At 34.1% G+C, this 22,329-nt stretch overlaps 1 protein-coding gene across 3 annotated transcripts in view; it reads right to left on the bottom strand.

The window, feature by feature from the left end:
* The window catches only part of LOC149130320 (uncharacterized), a 148,204-nt gene that overhangs the window by 77,956 nt on the left and 47,919 nt on the right, over positions 1-22,329 (bottom strand). For all 3 annotated transcript variants that reach the window (XM_089345181.1, XM_089345182.1, XM_089345180.1), the window contains exons 13-21: positions 22,022-22,179; positions 19,976-20,090; positions 18,965-19,083; positions 17,863-17,957; positions 13,952-14,004; positions 6,149-6,306; positions 4,088-4,202; positions 3,077-3,195; positions 1,975-2,069 (exon numbers count right to left, since the gene is read on the bottom strand). In XM_089345181.1, the coding sequence (XP_089201307.1) occupies positions 1,975-2,069; positions 3,077-3,195; positions 4,088-4,202; positions 6,149-6,306; positions 13,952-14,004; positions 17,863-17,957; positions 18,965-19,083; positions 19,976-20,090; positions 22,022-22,179 (1,027 nt within the window). The remainder of the gene's footprint in view (positions 1-1,974; positions 2,070-3,076; positions 3,196-4,087; positions 4,203-6,148; positions 6,307-13,951; positions 14,005-17,862; positions 17,958-18,964; positions 19,084-19,975; positions 20,091-22,021; positions 22,180-22,329) is intronic.

Genomic DNA, 22,329 nt, shown 5'->3' with positions numbered 1-22,329 from the left:
GTAATGTCTGTAAATATGTATATATGAATAATTTTAATTTTATATATATACTATTTTTTATCTTTTATATTTTATTTATATATATATAAATATTTATATATATATATATATATATATATATATATATATATATATATATATATATATATATATATAAATATTTATATATATATAAATAAAATATAAAAGATAAAAAATAGTATATATATAAAATTAAAATTATTCATATATATACATATACATATATATATACATACATATATATATATATATATATATATATATATATATATATATATATATATGCACACATGCTCACACACACAGACAGAGAAATATATATATATATATTTATATACATATATATATATATATATATATATATATATATATATATATATATATATATATATATATATATATATATATATAATAATACAAAGAACATATATGCATGTATATACACATATATGTACATACTTACATCTACATGTGTATATAGATGCATATCAGGGTACAGGACGTTAGCACAATGAACTTCAGACAACGGAACGAACTCAGGAAACACACGCATGCACACACATGCACGCGCTCGAAGAAGAAATAACGTAATTGATCACGTGACTAATATGAAGCATGGTGCATGTTTCTTTTGTTTGGTGCGTCTTTACCGTGAGTAGACGATTTGACTTGGTAGAAGAACGCGCAGTAACAGTTGGTGTCGTAAAAGCGGTGTGCGAATTTTTGGGTGTTTTTTTTGTGTTAATATAAGTATATATATATAAATATGTATATATATATATGTATATGCGTGTGTGTGTGTGTATATGTTATATATATGTGTATATATATGTATGTATATATATATATATATATATATATATATATATATATATATATATATATATATATATATATATATATATGTATGTATATATATGTATGTATATATATATATATGTATGTATATATATGTATGTATATATACAAACGCACACACACAAACACACATATATAAAGACTTCCAGAAATGTAGGGTTAATTGGTATATGAAACATCATAACTGTGAACTGGTATTGAGTTTATTGAATTCATTATTCAGGTGTTGTTTAACGTTCATTCCATGAATTAGACACACACACACACACACACACACACACACACACACACACACACATATATATACGCACACGCATACATAAATATATATGTACATACTAGCTTGAGTACCGAATACCACGTAGATTTTGAGCTGGCTCAAACGGAAGGCTAATTGAACCTGTGGCCCAAAACTAAACAGACCTAAATGATATCACTAAATTGAATCTATAATGAGTATATAGCCCCGGCGGATGAGAATTAATTCTGTAATGCAATCATTTAATTTTTCCAGTCACAAGTTGAATTCCAAATGTTGAGGAATTTGTACCAAATTTCTTATCACGTGTAAAATAAAGAAAGTGAATGTTGCTTATCTCTCTCTTGATGTCTGACGTCATCTAACAAACGCCGGCCAAGATGGCGTGAATCAGCCAAGATTTACCGGCTAGAAATAGCTACCCCAATGTTTTTAAATTAGATCCCAACAGTGAATGCTCAAGAACAAAATGTTGACCCTATTTTCAATTCCGGGATCGTCCTGAGTACGAAATGTTATAATGTGTCTATGTAGAGCAAATGTAGCCTGAAATATATGGGTTCCGGACAGGCAGAACTTGCCGTTACGACAGCAGTCACGTGACTGGAATAAGCAATACAATAAAAGAAGATATATTTGTGTATGTGTGTATGTGTGTCTGTGCGTGTGCATATGTATACGTGTGTGTATCTATGTGAAGAGAATAAAGAGAGATAGAGAGATAGAGATAGAGAGAGAGAGAGAGAGAGAGAGAGAGAGAGAGAGAGAGAGAGAGAGAGAGAGAGAGAGAGAGAGTTAAACAGATTATAAGCCTTAAAGATGAGATGGCTACTCACAGTTCTAGATACGTTTTCAGCAGCTTTTATATCATCTTTGATATTCTTAAATGTCGAATTGTAAATCAGATGAAATTGAAAGGAATTCGTCCAGCCTATAAAAAGATACAAAATAGAAGAGAATATCAATCATTACAATTATAAAGGAGACACACGCCACAGATGTACTGAGTGTTAAAATTTAGGTATAAACATAAATATCTCTCTAATAGCAGTGTTGTTACTCGTATTGAAGCGAGAGAAACTTTCATTACATTAATTCAGTTCATTTCTATCTGGAAAACGCATGAACACCACGCAATTTCATTTCCTTTCTTAATGGCATCAGAGAAATGATAGGGTTGATAAAAGCCTGGAAAATCCGTCTGTTTATATTCTATTGCTTAGTTCATCAGACTGTTTCATAAAGCGATGTACACTGCACCATTGATGATATTTTATAAACACTGACAGAACGTAATGTATAAAAAAAAGCGATGCATATCAGTAATATCTGTAATGCATACACTTCATTATCCAATGAAATATTATACAGAATATAATGAAAGCGGGTTTAATAGGTTCAATTGCCGCTTGACAGGATGATAGTATTTGGCGTGTGACAAGGTTTGAGTAGGTGAACAAAGGCTTCTCGTCTACTGTACCTTGCTCTACATTTACAAATCTAGTCACTGTACCTTGCCCTTAGGAGCTACCTGGGCTCTTTGGAACCGGAATGCTTCGCATGCGCTATTATTCATAGGATTTCGTATCGAACTATAGACTGTACTAAGAAACTAGAATGCAATCTGTTACTTGTATGATTCGCGATCATCAGCTTAGTTTGATTGCATTCTTCCCCGAGACGACCCGATCTTATACGTGTAAATCGTGGATGCGATGACGCTATGCAAAGCACGTGCTCCGATCACTGACCTGACATAACTACACAGATATACAAACTCACGCACACGTAAAGTGGTCGGAACGAAATTCAAATACAAAGACATACACTTATTCCACATATAAGTCTCCTCCTTCTACTCTCTCTGCTACTATTCTTCCTCCTACTATTATCCCTCCTGCTACCACTCCTATTGTATGCGTACTTCGAGATACTCACGTGTAGTGTTATTCGGTTTTTCAGTGGTGCCCCCTGAAGTATAACATTGTGACATATCTGGTTCTTGCCAGATACCAGTAAATGGGGAACACTTTTGCATTTCTAGGTCTACCGCCGTGCTAGAGGAACAACAAAATAAATATAAAATATCAGACGTGGTTATGCATTTGTATTTCATGAATCTTATAGAAACGTCAGAAAAACTATTAACTGATTAGTCGTATAAACTCACAATTTAGTAGAACTAAGATAACTTCAAAGCATTTTGTCAGTAATCTGTTATTTAATCTACTCCCTATCCTCAAAGTCTTTTTAAAAGATCTACCTAAGGTTTAGAGTAAATAATTGCAACATATGCTGTTATTTATTATTTTTTTGTTATTAAGACATTTTTAATATAAGATGTCGGAACTGTATGGCTGAGGAAGTATTAAAGCACCATGATATTAATCCTAGGTGAGTGAAAACTTATGAAATTCAGACTCCATGACGAACATTTTACATGCTTAGCACATAGGATAGCGTAGACGAAGGGACAGAAATGTCAAAATGCTGAGTCAGGCCCCACGATGATTTTCTTTCTTCGGTCTCCACTCTATAGTAACCATATAGTAACAAAACATGTTGCTCTACAGTAAGAAAAAATTGAATAAATAAAACTTGAATAAATAATAATATTCTGAATTAAATAGAATTTGCTGCGTCTAGATTTGTGTTTCCTCCCCTACATTTATTTTGTGACGTGAAAGTCCAGGCAATGATATGAATCTAGACAACAAATGTTTGAAAACCTTTTCTAATATTGGGAAGAAAGCAAATGTTGCTCGTGTAACCAAGACAAAAAGTATGTCACATACTGCCTAAAATATAAAATGGCAGCGTTAAATGTTTTGATTAGACGCACATTAATGCTATCGTCTTAATCTATGTAGATGTTTTATTTATTATATCATAGAACATTCTCTCACTGAAACATCGAAATTTGGAAAGAAGTACACAATACAAACGAACCAATGTCTTGTTGATATATTTGCACCACATGGGATCGTCACATTAGTTCCTACTTTTGTCATTGGCCAGTAGAAAGTATGACTGTTGGTTGATGTTGTGTTTTCATTACAAACCACTGAAAAAGAAAGAAAACGCTAATATGAGATACTTATTAGGGAATTCATTGATGTGGTTTATATACTGGAAATGAATAGTTATAATAGTGTTGTTTGTGGTGGTGGTGGTGGTAGTTTTAGTAGTAAATGTAGTAGCTGCAGCAGCAACAGCATCAGCAGTTATAGTAGTAGTAGTAGTAGTAGTAGTAGTAGTAGTAGTAGTAGTAGTAGTAGCTGCAGCAGGTAGTAATAGTAGTAGCAGCAGTAGTACAATTTGGATGTGCTAGCTGTTCTTAGGCCGATGATATATAATGATTTCTTAACATATTTTGTGACAGACGAATACAAAGATGAAAACCTCCGAATATATAACGAAACACACTTTATAATTTTATGTAATACTTGTAGGGAAAACCAGGCTTAACCTAAATAGACTTTTAATTAATTCCCTCAAAAGTGGCTCATCAATTCCAAAGCTGCCGAAGAACTACATTCTGACAATTGATGTATAACAACATTCGATTCTCTGTTCAATACAAAGATAGGCATATAAACATACGTTTATATACACATATAGCCATGCGTATGTGCTAATATTTTTTACATCATGGAGCAATATTACATGCAAAAGAAATGACTGGTCACAATGAAGGTATTGGCTCGTAGCGACTGTTCAACTGATATCGGTGTTAAAATGTATTGATAGAAAACTAAACGAAGTATAGTGAAAGACCTGATATCATTATTCGGCATTGTGTAGATGTGTTTTCTTTGAATTAGTGTTCACTTAGTATGAACTTGTAACTTTCTTGTGGGTGTCGATTATTCTCTAGTTCAGAAATATACCGGACTACGATGCCCAATGAACTTTTGATTCTGAGGGCATCTTCCAGATATTTTGCTTTTTGAGCTTATGAAAGTATAAGAAGACATACATTTTTCAGCTAAGCATGGCCTGATTTTACTTCCTTTCAGATATGTCAGAGTGTTCCTGCATCTTCTATGAGTTTGGTAAGAATTGTCTTACTCAAGAACACAACATCCACCACCGTCTGAGAATCGAACTCACTATATCATGATTGTGAGCCCGATGTTCTAGGCACTGAATCAATCACCTTCACTTAACAATGAATAGGTAACTTATTATTCGAGAATGTTTCAAGAGGAACATCTGATAAAGACAACAGCCATGAATTGGGACAAGATTTTAAGACCTTATATTAAATAAGTAAATATTATGCAAAATATGTTATTGATATTTAGAATTATTCTTCGTCTGAAAAAGAAAACATGAATAAATGTCTAGCCGTGATTGCTTCTAACTGGCAATTAAAGCCAGAAATATTCCGTACAGTTTGTAGGCAACAAATTGACAGAGTTGTAAGGTACGTCATGCGAGACTGCTTCATGCTATTTGTTCCGATTCTCTGAGCCATGATTTGAAATTTAGCTTAACTCATTTCCAATTCTGTTAAAAAATTACGAGTTAGCGTGGGGTATTGGCGTAACTGGGTACTTTGCGATTCTACTTCAACAATATTGTCCTACTTTGTCTCCAAAAGACTTAGATACACAGAGAATAGGTAGAAAACACCTATCTCTTGTAGAAATTTCCATAAATCAAACTAAAATGAGTAAAAGATTCAGCTGACAATGGAAAGAAGAAAAAAGAACATTATAAATAAAATCACAAAACACATTATTGACTTGAGACAAAAGGTGAAAATGTGTGTTGGTGTGTATATGAGTTGTGTGTGTGTGTGTGTGTGTGTGTGTGTGTGTGCGTGTGTGTGTGTGTGTGCGCATGTTTGTTTGTGTGTGGGTGTTTGTATTTATGTGTGTGTGAGTATTCTTAATAGTATTACCCTATTATGATGCTGATGACGACGACGACGTCGTCGTGGATAATAATTGTGATGATGATGATTGTGATGGCTATAAAAATGGCAAGAAACGTACTACTTACTTTCACCAATCAATTCCATCTCATCTCGCTGAATTCCCAGATTACCTAATGTCTGTGATGTGTTCAAAGCTTCAGAAATTTGTATCAAAACTTTATCTTTAGTAACATTATCTGTTACTGAGCAATTAATACTAAATATCTCTTTCTGTTTCTCTATTCTGAAATAGAATAGTAAAAGTGATTAAAACAATATAATTAGTTTCAACAATGCCTACCACGATATTTCATTACATGAAAATTTTATGAATCGAATTTTATGAATCTAAATTCCACCATTCCCTGCTACTGCTTGAGTAGACAAACTTTTCTTTATCAAAAATGAATACCAATGTATAGGATCTGATGTGTATCAGATAATAGTTTCTATACTTCGGGAGAGATTCTAACAGTAATATATTACGTACTGACGTCAATATAACCGCCTAGGACATTGCGCCATGTAGTGTACATGGCTGTGCCTGTATTACAAATCAGGATATACATGCATACACACGCATATGGATGTGTGTTGTTATTGTTGTTGTATGCGTGTGTGTATTTTTTTATCCCTGTATGTGATATAGACATTAATAACATATGCAATTTAACAAGTAACGATCTATTTGAAATATAATCCATGACGTACGATTCATTGCAAATGTTTATTCTCAATTATACGTGGATATTCTGTTAGAAGAATGTTCACTGCAGTATTTACGATCAAAGAATCTTTCATATTGTTATTTTGTGCAGAAATATCTCTTGTTTGTTTATCCTCAAAAGCTATAGCGCCGCGACCGCAAATTCAGTTGATTTTGATCTTCATTTATCTCCTCAGTGACGGACATTCTACTGCTAGATATAGCCACTACTCATCGCCGCACTGACGATGTATAGAAAACCAGTGTCAGAATAAGCAACGGTGTCTTGATTAGCCAATTAGCTTGTGAAAGAATATATTGTGAATACATCATATATATATATATATATATATATATATATATATATATATATATATATATATATATATATATATATATATATATATATATATATATATATATATATATATATATATATATATATATATATATATATATATTTATATTTATATTTATATTTATATTTATATATATATTCTCTTACATGCTTCAGTAATTTAACTGAGGTAATGATAGAGTACTCCAATAGTCGAACAGTTCGGCTCCAGGACTTATTTCTTTTAAGCCTAGAACTTATTACATCGGCATTTTTGCAGAATCGAACGCTAAGTTATGGTGACGTAAGCACACCAAAATCAGTTGTCAAGCGATGGGCGGCAAACACAGACATACAGACATATACATATTCAAACACACGTATACATTTATATGTGTTTGTGTGTATATATATATATATATATATATATATATATATATATATATATATATATATATATATATATATATATATATATAGATAGATAGATAGATAGATAGCTAGATAGATAGATAGATAGATACATAGATAGATAGATAGATACATAGATAGATATATATAGATATATATATAAACATAATTAAGGGATTACCAAACAGTTGCTTCACCACATACCGAAGTTCAGAAATAGCAGCTAAAAAGCTTTTTAGCTGCTATTTCTGAACTTCGGTATGTGGTGAAGCAACTGTTTGCTAATCCCTTAATTATGTTTATAAATGTATAAGAACTTTTAAATAAGTTCTCCACCGATAATGGTGTTTACATACCGAAGGGCTTGGTAAAAAGTATTAATTGTTAATTAATTAATAAATTAATAAATTGATAAACCTTTACCCTTTTAATTGTAATAATTATATATATATATATATATATATATATATATATATATATATATATATATATATATATATATATATATATATATATATATATATATATATATATATATACATACATAAATACATACACACATACATAGATATGCGACGGAGTTCTTTTAGTTTCCGTCTACGAAATCATGTAACAATACTTTGGTCACCCGAAGCTACAGCAGAAGTCTATTTCCCAAGTTGCCATGGAGTGGGAATGGACCCGGAATCACGTGGTTGGGTAGCAAGTTTCTTACGACAGAACTACACTTGTGCCTATATGTTTATCTCTCTTTGTCTCTCTTTCACTCTCTCTATCTCTCTCTCTCTCTCTCTCGATATATATATATATATATATATATATATATATATATATATATATATATATATATAAAGATAGATAGATAGATAGATAGATAGATAGATAGATAGATAGATAGATAGATATACATGGAACTATACTGTTTTCTCACCGATCCTTCTCTATTTTTTCACTTTCACCGTTTTGCATGTATCACTTCTTTCTGTTTTTTCTCTCTTTCTCTCATTGCTCTCACGTGTCATCGTCCATCTTTCTTTCCCTCACGTGACAACCCTTCTTTTCCTGCACGATGTTCTAGGCAGTGGACATCTTCTATTTCTCTCTTCTCTCTTTTCTCTTTTCAAAGAAAATATTTGTCTCAGGCGTTCATTATTTTCCTCCCGTTGTAGTCTACTGAGGTTCAATGTTTGTTTTCGTTCGGTTTCCTTGTATGTCTCCACTGTTCTGTTTTGTTTCCGATTTGACCATCCATAAAATCAAAAATTCGGAGACTCCTTCTCGTTGAATGCTTGAAATGAGGAGTAGATTGGCAGCCGACAATCGATGAAGGATCGTTCTCGATGCGCATGTCCTGTTTACCGTGTTATATCTCATTGTTTACGTTATCTCGGTTGTTTTCGCACTTAATTGTGCTTACACAGTTGGTCAGGTCTGGTACACATATATGCTTATATATATATATATACGCAAGAAATAAGTTTTGCCTCTTTTTAATAAGACAGAAGCTTTTATAAGACTGTCAAAAAGAAAGTGTTCAATGGAAACTGAGACAGAGAAAAGAAAAAAACCGTTTATTACAGAAAATACATCAAATTCGAGTCCTCGCTTCCATACATCTGATCATATATAAAAATACAATGGCCTTTAACATACAAAAAGAACACCTACATAACAACACAGAAGGTAAAAAATATATATGCATATAAAAATACAAATATATATAACGGCCGATCAAATAGGTATATACAATCGATTTTAACGCGTGTTATGCGACTAAAATCCTAAATAAAATATGCTCGACTAAAAATATTTTTTTACTCCACACAATTAAAAATATGTCAAAAAAGTTCATTTCATTAAAAAGTTATTTTGAAAAAAAAGGAAGATAAGTCGTATTAGTATTAGTTATAGGGATTAATAAATCCTGTAATTGTAGAAATCCTAGGTTATGTCCCCTTGACGGATTCTCTGGGATTACTAATACTATATATATATGCATTGTTAAAGAACAGGGTAAATTGGATAGGTTGTACATAGGCAGTACTGTTAATTTTAAAGCGAGGTATAGAACCCATATGAATTGAGTTGCTTCATTGAGTTCGGTTGTTAAACCAAGTGGTTTAACAACCGAACTCAATGAAGCAACTCAATTCATATGGGTTCTATACCTCGCTTTAAAATTAACAGTACTGCCTATGTACAACCTATCCAATTTACCCTGTTCTTTAACAATGCTTTGGGCCTAGTGATGAATTCGTTGTTTTGCCTACGTGCTGTGATATCTGTTTGCTGTTTTTCCCCTACTTAGGTGCGGAACAAGTAAAATAATGCAGACGCCCGAGCCTGCTAGATCCGGGACCTACGCTTCTGTAGCCAGCCTGCCAAACAACGCTGCCAACGTTAACCTTGAAATTCAGGAGATGGTGGTGGTTGAATGCATAGTGGAGGAAAGCAGACAGTTAATACAGTGGGAGGACGGAAAAAAGCACACCGCGACGCCATTGAGGTCGGACAAATGGGTTCTCCTGCCAAGCTGTCTCGGCAAGCTTGATGCGAAAGTCAGGATTGACAGGGTGCCTCTCGGGAGAAAGGAAATATGGTTTATAGCTGCAATTTTAACGAATTCGGACGAAAGGCCAAAAATTTACATTCTACAAAAATCAAACAACTGAACTGAAGGGGTTTAGGAATCGGAAGTGACAATCAAAGCCACCGAAAATGACATGGATGGAATAGGCGATGAAATTGAGCTACCAGAAGATATAGCATCATGATTGGGAGTAGAGGGGAGACCTCCCACTTACTACCACTGTAATACGAGGGGGTCACATAAAAGTAAATTGTCCGCAGGTCAAAGATGAACAGCCCGAGGGAGAATACCAGAATGAGGAAGAAAATAACGATAGTAAAAACACTGAAACAGCAGACGAAGAATACCAGGAAGTACCAAGCAGGAAGAGGAGGGAAGCGAGGAATTCACCGCCTAAAAGATATAGAACACATTCTCGCTTCTTACAGACAGTTCAATTGATACACAATAATATAATCACAAATTTGTAAATTCAAGTTACATTTATGTGACATGAGTGTAATTTCATCAGAAGAAAAAATATGTACCTTTGGATATAATGCGGACTTATTAATTCATTTAAACCTTGGGAGAGGCATTATGCCGGTAATAAACACACGCACTGGTTCAGTCCTTTATTAATTTATATAGTTTTTTATTAAATTATTTCATTGCACTCTTGCAATCTCTTCAGTAACTTGTCTCTCCACTTCCATTTATTTTGAATATATGATCTGGCGTTGTTTTGGCGTTGTTTCGAAACTGTTTGGTATGAGCATGTGAGTGTGTGCAAGCTCGTATGTGTGCACGCTCATATGTGTGCACGCACTTATGTGTTCGTGCTTATATGTAAGTATGTGCGTCCATATGTGTGTTTGTAACAATTTCGTTTATATCAGATCAGATAGAGACTTTTTAATTAATTTATTTACGTTCATATTCCGCATCATATGTGTGAACAACACATGCAACCACGGGCAATTGTAAGGCCCTCATCTACGTGTATTTGGTGTTTAAAATTGGTTGCGTTTCAGTTATGAGGACCGACTCCTGTATTTGTCGCAAAGATGCGTCACCGGGGTGTCTAGACAGGATTTCTATGTTAATTCTGTCCAGTACACCACCATGTTGTTCTTTGGCATGCTGGTAGAGCACCGAGGTTTGTTTTTGATTATTATAGTCCCTCCAATGTTCGTTTACACGTTCAGCCAAACTTCTTGCCGTCTCACCTATGTATGTGGTGTTTCTGTTTTTACACTCACCATCCATACAGCTTATTTTGTAGACTACATTTCTGGCTTTGCAGTTGGCACCAGGACTATTTTTGCACACAATGCAACTCTCCTCAACACACCTTGTTCTTCTGAAGGGATATGTTTTACATATTATTGATCTAATTGATCTCCCTGGTTTTTCTATAACATTTATCCTCAACTTGGTACTTTTGAGGATTTTTCGAAATCTGCGGGCCAGTTCTCCGTGTGGCGTGGCGTCCACAAACATTACTCCCTGGAACTTGTCGGTATTGTACCACGTGGTCTTTTTGTTTGTTTTGTTACTAATCCTTTGTAGTCTATTCCACTGTTTGTTACGGTATCTAGGTTGTGTTCCATTTGTATCTTTGACAACAATCTCCTCAAATTTCTTGTTAGCTCCTCTGTATACCCGGATTCTATCTTTCTGGCTGTATCCCGAAAATTGCATGCGATGCATGAAGTCTTGAATATGTTTTTGCCCCTCCCATGGACCGCACAGGGGGGATATGTTTTTCATTATTCTAACCAAATCGGCTACTAATATATTGATTTTCACACTGTGTGATAGAGCCGAATTCTTATGGATAACATACTTTGAAGATATAGGTTTCATATAATGTGAGTGGAGGATTTGAACTTTGTCATTAATTGTTTCTAGCCAAAGTTCTGTGTCAAGTACTGGGAGTCTCATGTTTAGGTGTCTTGTTGGGTAATCTATTGTTACTTTGATGCTCTGGTGTATTGTATTAGCTATATTCTGGATGTTTTCCATCACGATCTTCTCGTTCTCTTCAGTCTGAATGTTTGATGGTGTTTTGACTACGATGTTAATGTCATCCACATATCTCCCGTATAGTTTGAGTGTTATTGAGTGTTCTTCGAGAGTTGTTTTCAGCTTTTTGTTCCACCAGGTCATGAATAGGCTTGCCACGTCTCCGGCCACACTGACACCAATAGCCGCTCCCTGGACCTGCATGTATAGTTTTTCATTGAATTTAACTATATGGTTCTGCAGGGTGGTCTTCAGACTTGCACCTACAGCATGTAACTGCTCCCATGACCTGACAGATTGTATTATAGGCAGTATGGATGTAGTATCTCTCTATCCATCCATTGACATTGACTTTGCCGTAGAGAGATGTGTTGAAATTATTTCGGTAAGTGAAGTAACCTTCCGTGAAGTGAACACGAGGGAACTAGGCCTCCTCCTAAAGCTCGTTTATAATAATGAATACTTAGATCACCACGACCTAACTAGATTCTGCCCCACCAGGTCAGGACGAGGTAGACCACATACGATCACATCAGCTGCTAGAAAAACCACCGCAGAGCGTTGGAAGGGATGGAATACACCCACCCACGACCCAGAGGATAATATCCAAACACGAAAAATGGTTTATTTTCTTTTACCTCATCCTAGCTCTTTTCTCCCCCACCCCGTGAAGCTCGATATATATAACATACCCTTTCATTCTACACTCCACTGGGCCTATGGATGAGGGACGATATATAGAACCATCCACTTCATTCTAATTCAGCTAAAGTTCTATTTTCGATCGATCTCCTCCTCATCTTACACTCACCACTATCAATCATTTCATTCGTCTAACCACTTGCGAAACTCTCTAGCTCTACCTCAGCCATTTATTACTAAATCTCTCTGGCTTTTTTTCTATCTGACAGTTTCTACACTTTGTGGTTTCTATTCGATGATCCTCCTCAATCACATATTGTTTCGCTTTTTTAAAATTTTCTTTACCCAGCACGTTCAACCGAATGTCTGGTACCTAATAAAGGATAGTCCTGCAACCCTTCAACATAACAGTTCTTATCGCCTTTACAACCGTCGCTGTCCCTGATTAACTCCAAATAAAAATCATATCTTTTTCGTCTGATTTCCAATATTCCTTCTCAGAATACTGACTCACCTCGCTCTCTCTCCTCCTCTCTCTCCAATACCACCAACTTACTACTTTAAATGTTTTCCTCTTCTCAAATGTCACCCTCTCACATCATTATATCTTAAATAATCACATTCTTTATTCTAATCTTCTTCAATCATAGCGTTCCCTTTAATCCTTTTACTCTTTGCAATTTCAAGGCGGACTCTCAAGTGAAGGGGGCACAAGATCATCAATACCCTTTCAAGTACTCTATTCAATGGACACTTTGTACAATCGTGGAAAACATACCAAAACTGATGATGATGATGATAATGATGACGACGGCGATATATGTATGTATACACCTCTGTCCACATCCACGTGTATTTAACTCTGTCTGTCTCTCTCTCTCTCGCTATATTTATATACATATATATATATATATATATATATATATATATATATATATATATATATATATATATATATATATATATATATATATATGTGTGTGTGTGTGTGTATATATATATATACATATATGCGCTTGTTATAATATTAATACAGGCAGATGGTTCATTGAAATTATAAATTTGAATATTATATGTCACATGTACAACATTGTTATTGTACAATTTGATGCATCAACAAAACACAGACCACTTGAATATTTTCATCGCAAATAAAACAAAATGTTAATAAACGTGTTAAATGCCCTTTTACTTACCCACAATATTCAACTTCGAATGCTCCTGTCAAGTTTAATAATTCATGTTCCATCTGCAATAGTCATATATACATTATTTATGGGCAAATTAAGAGACATGACTCAATAATGGATTGAGAATACAGATTTATTTGTTATGAGTTATAATCAAATACACACACACACACACACATACACACACACACACACACACACACACACACACACACACACACACTCACACATATACATATTTGTATGTATTCATGTCTGTATATGCAAACGTAACAGAATTTTCCTTTTATTTATTTCTCTTTCTTTAGTGTAAATCTTATATAACCTGCTTGTTTGCTTTTTTTAAAAATTCGAATTTGCTTTGCATATTTTTCTTTGTCATACGTTGTACGCTGATGTGATTGGTCAGATTCGTTTCTCTCTTCACTGAAATTCTTCCTCTCTTGGATGACCTAATCTTCTCGGCGACTACATCTACCAATGAAAACACATTGGTTACCGCCAGCCTGGATCGTATTGTGCACTGCTGTCGATGTGCATATATATATATGTAAATATATATATATAAAAAATTATAATACAGGGTATCAAGAGATACCACCACGCTGAAAAAATAGCAGTCAAATCCTGACTCCAAAACCACAATAAATGTCCGCAAAGCACGATTAGCGAAGACGAAGACCAAATAAACCAGTAAAAATAAGATAATTTCAAATCCTGGATTTCTGGCTTTGCATAAATGCTCTGCCTTCATCAGTGAAATATACTCAAGTACTGCGCTGATATCCTGTCCGGGATCGCACGAGAAGTTGTTTAGGCGGGCTATTTAAGCTAGTCGTGTGCATAGGTGCATATATATGTATGTATACGTCCGTTTATGTAAGTATACTGTTTATATGCATGTATTTGTATTTATGTACTTGAGTATATTTCACTGATGAAGGCAGAGCATTTATGCAAAGCCAGAAATCCAGGATTTGAAATTATCTTATTTTTACTGGTTTATTTGGTCTTCGTCTTCGCTAATCGTGCCTTGCGGACATTTATTGTGGTTTTGGAGTCAGGATTTGACTGCTATTTTTTCAGCGTGGTGGTATCTCTTGATACCCTGTATTATAATTTTAAATAATTATTACCTTTGATGGTTTTTATTCCCATGCTGACCACTTGATAAGATCAATATTTTAAATACCGATCTTATCCTTATTTATATATATATATATATATATATATATATATATATATATATATATATATATATATATATATATATATGGTGGTTGTCTACTCCTTAAACAGAGTTTGACCACCTCCTGCACCTACACCTTAGCCCTTTCATGGCGTCTGATGTGGCTTTTTAAACCAGAGAGTGTTTTGAAAAAACACCCACACAGATTGCACCTCTGATTTGCACTACCAATATATGCAAGTAAGTTCTGCTCATTATGGATCCTAACATGTCTTTTAAGACCCCCATTGGATTTGCAAACCCTCTGGCACACACCACATTCAAACGTGTGCACAGACATATAATCAGAATAGCTGGATGAGGTTTGTTTTCCATGGGTTCGCAGGTGAGATTTGGGGCCAGCCAAGGACAGACATGGTCTGTCACAGACTGTGCACGCAAAAAGGTCCTTGTTATTCACCTTCTCAGTCTTTACATTTTTCCTTAAATATCTCTTGAGCCCTGCTTGCATCATCCTGGCCTCTTCAAATGCTTTCACTCCACTCCACACCCATATGTCAGGTCGCTCTTCAGTGCTACTGGTAACATGTAATCCAGTACAACCTGTTGCATGGTCGGGTCGTCGGCGACTAAACTGGTAACCCCACCAGGCTTGCTTGGTGAGGAGGGTGTTGTTGGACACCCTGCAGGACGAAAAATAAGACCTGTCAAAGGGCGGATGAACTCCTGAACAGTCAACGACCATCCAACAAAAATCTGTAAATATGTATATATATATATATGTATGGGTAATGTCTGTAAATATGTATATATGAATAATTTTAATTTTATATATATACTATTTTTTATCTTTTATATTTTATTTATATATATATAAATATTTATATATATATATATATATATATATATATATATATATATATATATATATATATATATATATATAAATATTTATATATATATAAATAAAATATAAAAGATAAAAAATAGTATATATATAAAATTAAAATTATTCATATATATACATATACATATATATATACATACATATATATATATATATATATATATATATATATATATATATATATATATATATATATATGCACACATGCTCACACACACAGACAGAGAAATATATATATATATATTTATATACATATATATATATATATATATATATATATATATATATATATATATATAATAATACAAAGAACATATATGCATGTATATACACATATATGTACATACTTACATCTACATGTGTATATAGATGCATATCAGGGTACAGGACGTTAGCACAATGAACTTCAGACAACGGAACGAACTCAGGAAACACACGCATGCACACACATGCACGCGCTCGAAGAAGAAATAACGTAATTGATCACGTGACTAATATGAAGCATGGTGCATGTTTCTTTTGTTTGGTGCGTCTTTACCGTGAGTAGACGATTTGACTTGGTAGAAGAACGCGCAGTAACAGTTGGTGTCGTAAAAGCGGTGTGCGAATTTTTGGGTGTTTTTTTTGTGTTAATATAAGTATATATATATAAATATGTATATATATATATGTATATGCGTGTGTGTGTGTGTATATGTTATATATATGTGTATATATATGTATGTATATATATATATATATATATATATATATATATATATATATATATATATATATATATATATATATATATATATGTATGTATATATATGTATGTATATATATATATATGTATGTATATATATGTATGTATATATACAAACGCACACACACAAACACACATATATAAAGACTTCCAGAAATGTAGGGTTAATTGGTATATGAAACATCATAACTGTGAACTGGTATTGAGTTTATTGAATTCATTATTCAGGTGTTGTTTAACGTTCATTCCATGAATTAGACACACACACACACACACACACACACACACACACATATATATACGCACACGCATACATAAATATATATGTACATACTAGCTTGAGTACCGAATACCACGTAGATTTTGAGCTGGCTCAAACGGAAGGCTAATTGAACCTGTGGCCCAAAACTAAACAGACCTAAATGATATCACTAAATTGAATCTATAATGAGTATATAGCCCCGGCGGATGAGAATTAATTCTGTAATGCAATCATTTAATTTTTCCAGTCACAAGTTGAATTCCAAATGTTGAGGAATTTGTACCAAATTTCTTATCACGTGTAAAATAAAGAAAGTGAATGTTGCTTATCTCTCTCTTGATGTCTGACGTCATCTAACAAACGCCGGCCAAGATGGCGTGAATCAGCCAAGATTTACCGGCTAGAAATAGCTACCCCAATGTTTTTAAATTAGATCCCAACAGTGAATGCTCAAGAACAAAATGTTGACCCTATTTTCAATTCCGGGATCGTCCTGAGTACGAAATGTTATAATGTGTCTATGTAGAGCAAATGTAGCCTGAAATATATGGGTTCCGGACAGGCAGAACTTGCCGTTACGACAGCAGTCACGTGACTGGAATAAGCAATACAATAAAAGAAGATATATTTGTGTATGTGTGTATGTGTGTCTGTGCGTGTGCATATGTATACGTGTGTGTATCTATGTGAAGAGAATAAAGAGAGATAGAGAGATAGAGAGAGAGAGAGAGAGAGAGAGAGAGAGAGAGAGAGAGAGAGAGAGAGAGAGAGAGTTAAACAGATTATAAGCCTTAAAGATGAGATGGCTACTCACAGTTCTAGATACGTTTTCAGCAGCTTTTATATCATCTTTGATATTCTTAAATGTCGAATTGTAAATCAGATGAAATTGAAAGGAATTCGTCCAGCCTATAAAAAGATACAAAATAGAAGAGAATATCAATCATTACAATTATAAAGGAGACACACGCCACAGATGTACTGAGTGTTAAAATTTAGGTATAAACATAAATATCTCTCTAATAGCAGTGTTGTTACTCGTATTGAAGCGAGAGAAACTTTCATTACATTAATTCAGTTCATTTCTATCTGGAAAACGCATGAACACCACGCAATTTCATTTCCTTTCTTAATGGCATCAGAGAAATGATAGGGTTGATAAAAGCCTGGAAAATCCGTCTGTTTATATTCTATTGCTTAGTTCATCAGACTGTTTCATAAAGCGATGTACACTGCACCATTGATGATATTTTATAAACACTGACAGAACGTAATGTATAAAAAAAAGCGATGCATATCAGTAATATCTGTAATGCATACACTTCATTATCCAATGAAATATTATACAGAATATAATGAAAGCGGGTTTAATAGGTTCAATTGCCGCTTGACAGGATGATAGTATTTGGCGTGTGACAAGGTTTGAGTAGGTGAACAAAGGCTTCTCGTCTACTGTACCTTGCTCTACATTTACAAATCTAGTCACTGTACCTTGCCCTTAGGAGCTACCTGGGCTCTTTGGAACCGGAATGCTTCGCATGCGCTATTATTCATAGGATTTCGTATCGAACTATAGACTGTACTAAGAAACTAGAATGCAATCTGTTACTTGTATGATTCGCGATCATCAGCTTAGTTTGATTGCATTCTTCCCCGAGACGACCCGATCTTATACGTGTAAATCGTGGATGCGATGACGCTATGCAAAGCACGTGCTCCGATCACTGACCTGACATAACTACACAGATATACAAACTCACGCACACGTAAAGTGGTCGGAACGAAATTCAAATACAAAGACATACACTTATTCCACATATAAGTCTCCTCCTTCTACTCTCTCTGCTACTATTCTTCCTCCTACTATTATCCCTCCTGCTACCACTCCTATTGTATGCGTACTTCGAGATACTCACGTGTAGTGTTATTCGGTTTTTCAGTGGTGCCCCCTGAAGTATAACATTGTGACATATCTGGTTCTTGCCAGATACCAGTAAATGGGGAACACTTTTGCATTTCTAGGTCTACCGCCGTGCTAGAGGAACAACAAAATAAATATAAAATATCAGACGTGGTTATGCATTTGTATTTCATGAATCTTATAGAAACGTCAGAAAAACTATTAACTGATTAGTCGTATAAACTCACAATTTAGTAGAACTAAGATAACTTCAAAGCATTTTGTCAGTAATCTGTTATTTAATCTACTCCCTATCCTCAAAGTCTTTTTAAAAGATCTACCTAAGGTTTAGAGTAAATAATTGCAACATATGCTGTTATTTATTATTTTTTTGTTATTAAGACATTTTTAATATAAGATGTCGGAACTGTATGGCTGAGGAAGTATTAAAGCACCATGATATTAATCCTAGGTGAGTGAAAACTTATGAAATTCAGACTCCATGACGAACATTTTACATGCTTAGCACATAGGATAGCGTAGACGAAGGGACAGAAATGTCAAAATGCTGAGTCAGGCCCCACGATGATTTTCTTTCTTCGGTCTCCACTCTATAGTAACCATATAGTAACAAAACATGTTGCTCTACAGTAAGAAAAAATTGAATAAATAAAACTTGAATAAATAATAATATTCTGAATTAAATAGAATTTGCTGCGTCTAGATTTGTGTTTCCTCCCCTACATTTATTTTGTGACCTGAAAGTCCAGGCAATGATATGAATCTAGACAACAAATGTTTGAAAACCTTTTCTAATATTGGGAAGAAAGCAAATGTTGCTCGTGTAACCAAGACAAAAAGTATGTCACATACTGCCTAAAATATAAAATGGCAGCGTTAAATGTTTTGATTAGACGCACATTAATGCTATCGTCTTAATCTATGTAGATGTTTTATTTATTATATCATAGAACATTCTCTCACTGAAACATCGAAATTTGGAAAGAAGTACACAATACAAACGAACCAATGTCTTGTTGATATATTTGCACCACATGGGATCGTCACATTAGTTCCTACTTTTGTCATTGGCCAGTAGAAAGTATGACTGTTGGTTGATGTTGTGTTTTCATTACAAACCACTGAAAAAGAAAGAAAACGCTAATATGAGATACTTATTAGGGAATTCATTGATGTGGTTTATATACTGGAAATGAATAGTTGTAATAGTGTTGTTTGTGGTGGTGGTGGTGGTAGTTTTAGTAGTAAATGTAGTAGCTGCAGCAGCAACAGCATCAGCAGTTATAGTAGTAGTCGTAGTAGTAGTAGTAGCTGCAGCAGGTAGTAATAGTAGTAGCAGCAGTAGTACAATTTGGATGTGCTAGCTGTTCTTAGGCCGATGATATATAATGATTTCTTAACATATTTTGTGACAGACGAATACAAAGATGAAAACCTCCGAATATATAACGAAACACACTTTATAATTTTATGTAATACTTGTAGGGAAAACCAGGCTTAACCTAAATAGACTTTTAATTAATTCCCTCAAAAGTGGCTCATCAATTCCAAAGCTGCCGAAGAACTACATTCTGACAATTGATGTATAACAACATCCGATTCTCTGTTCAATACAAAGATAGGCATATAAACATACGTTTATATACACATATAGCCATGCGTATGTGCTTATATTTTTTTACATCATGGAGCAATATTACATGCAAAAGAAATGACTGGTCACAATGAAGGTATTGGCTCGTAGCGACTGTTCAACTGATATCGGTGTTAAAATTTATTGATAGAAAACTAAACGAAGTATAGTGAAAGACCTGATATCATTATTCGGCATTGTGTAGATGTGTTTTCTTTGAATTAGTGTTCACTTAGTATGAACTTGTAACTTTCTTGTGGGTGTCGATTATTCTCTAGTTCAGAAATATACCGGACTACGATGCCCAATGAACATTTGATTCTGAGGGCATCTTCCAGATATTTTGCTTTTTGAGCTTATGAAAGTATAAGAAGACATACATTTTTCAGCTAAGCATGGCCTGATTTTACTTCCTTTCAGATATGTCAGAGTGTTCCTGCATCTTCTATGAGTTTGGTATGAATTGTCTTACTCAAGAACACAACATCCACCACCGTCTGAGAATCGAACTCACTATATCATGATTGTGAGCTCGATGCTCTAGACACTGAATCAATTACCTTCACTTAACAAGGAATAGGTAAATTATTATTGGAGAATGTTTCAAGAGGAACATCAGACAAAGACAACAGCCATGAATTCGGACAACAAAATTCAAAAATCTTATATTAAATAAGTAAATATTATGCAAAATATGTTATTGATATTTAGAATTATTCTTCATCTGAAAAAAAAAACCATGAATAAATGTCTAGCCGTGATTGCTTCTAACTGGCAATTAAAGCCAGAAATATCCCGTACAGTCTGAAGGCAACAAATTGACAGAGTTGTAAAATACGTCATGCGAAACTTCTTCATGATATTTGTTCCGATTCTCTGAGGCATGATTTGAAATTTAGCTTAACTCATTTCCAATTCTGTTAAAAAATTACGAGTCAGCGTGGGATATTGGCGTAACTGGGTACTTTGCGTTTCTACTGCAACCATATTGTCCTACTTTGTCTCCAAAAGACTTAGATATACACAGAATAGGTAGAAAACACCTATCTCTTGTAGACATTTCCATAAATCAAACTAAAATGAGTAAAAGATTCAGCTGACAATGGGAAGAAGAAAAAGCACATTATAAATAAAATCACAAAACACATTATTGACTCGAGACAAAAGGTGAAAATGTGTGTTGGTGTGTATATGAGTTGTGTGTGTGTGTGTGTGTGTGTGTGTGTGTGTGTGTGTGTGTGTGTGCGTGCGCGTGTGTGCGTGTTTGTTTGTGTGTGTGTGTTTGTATTTATGTGTTTGTGAGTATTCTTAATAGTATTACCCTATTATGATGCTGATGACGACGACGACGTCGTCGTGGATGATAATAGTGATGATGATTGTGATGGCTATAAAAATGGCAAGAAACGTACTACTTACTTTCACCAATCAATTCCATCTCATCTCGCTGAATTCCCAGATTACCTAATGTCTGTGATGTGTTCAAAGCTTCAGAAATTTGTATCAAAACTTTATCTTTAGTAACATTATCTGTTACTGAGCAATTAATACTAAATATCTCTTTCTGCTTCTCTAATCTGAAATAGAATATTAAAAGTGATTAAAACAATATAATTAGTTTCAACAATGCCTACCACGATATTTCATTACATGAAAAATTTATGAATCGAATTTTATGAATCTAAATTCCACCATTCCCTGCTACTGCTTGAGTAGACAAACTTTTC

Source organism: Octopus bimaculoides, chromosome 29 (assembly GCF_046866305.1).
Source record: "Octopus bimaculoides isolate indiv1 chromosome 29, ASM4686630v1, whole genome shotgun sequence".
NCBI lineage: Eukaryota > Metazoa > Mollusca > Cephalopoda > Octopoda > Octopodidae > Octopus > Octopus bimaculoides.
The sequence above is the reverse complement of the archived record's forward strand: the minus strand, read 5'-3'. Positions and strand labels throughout refer to the sequence as shown.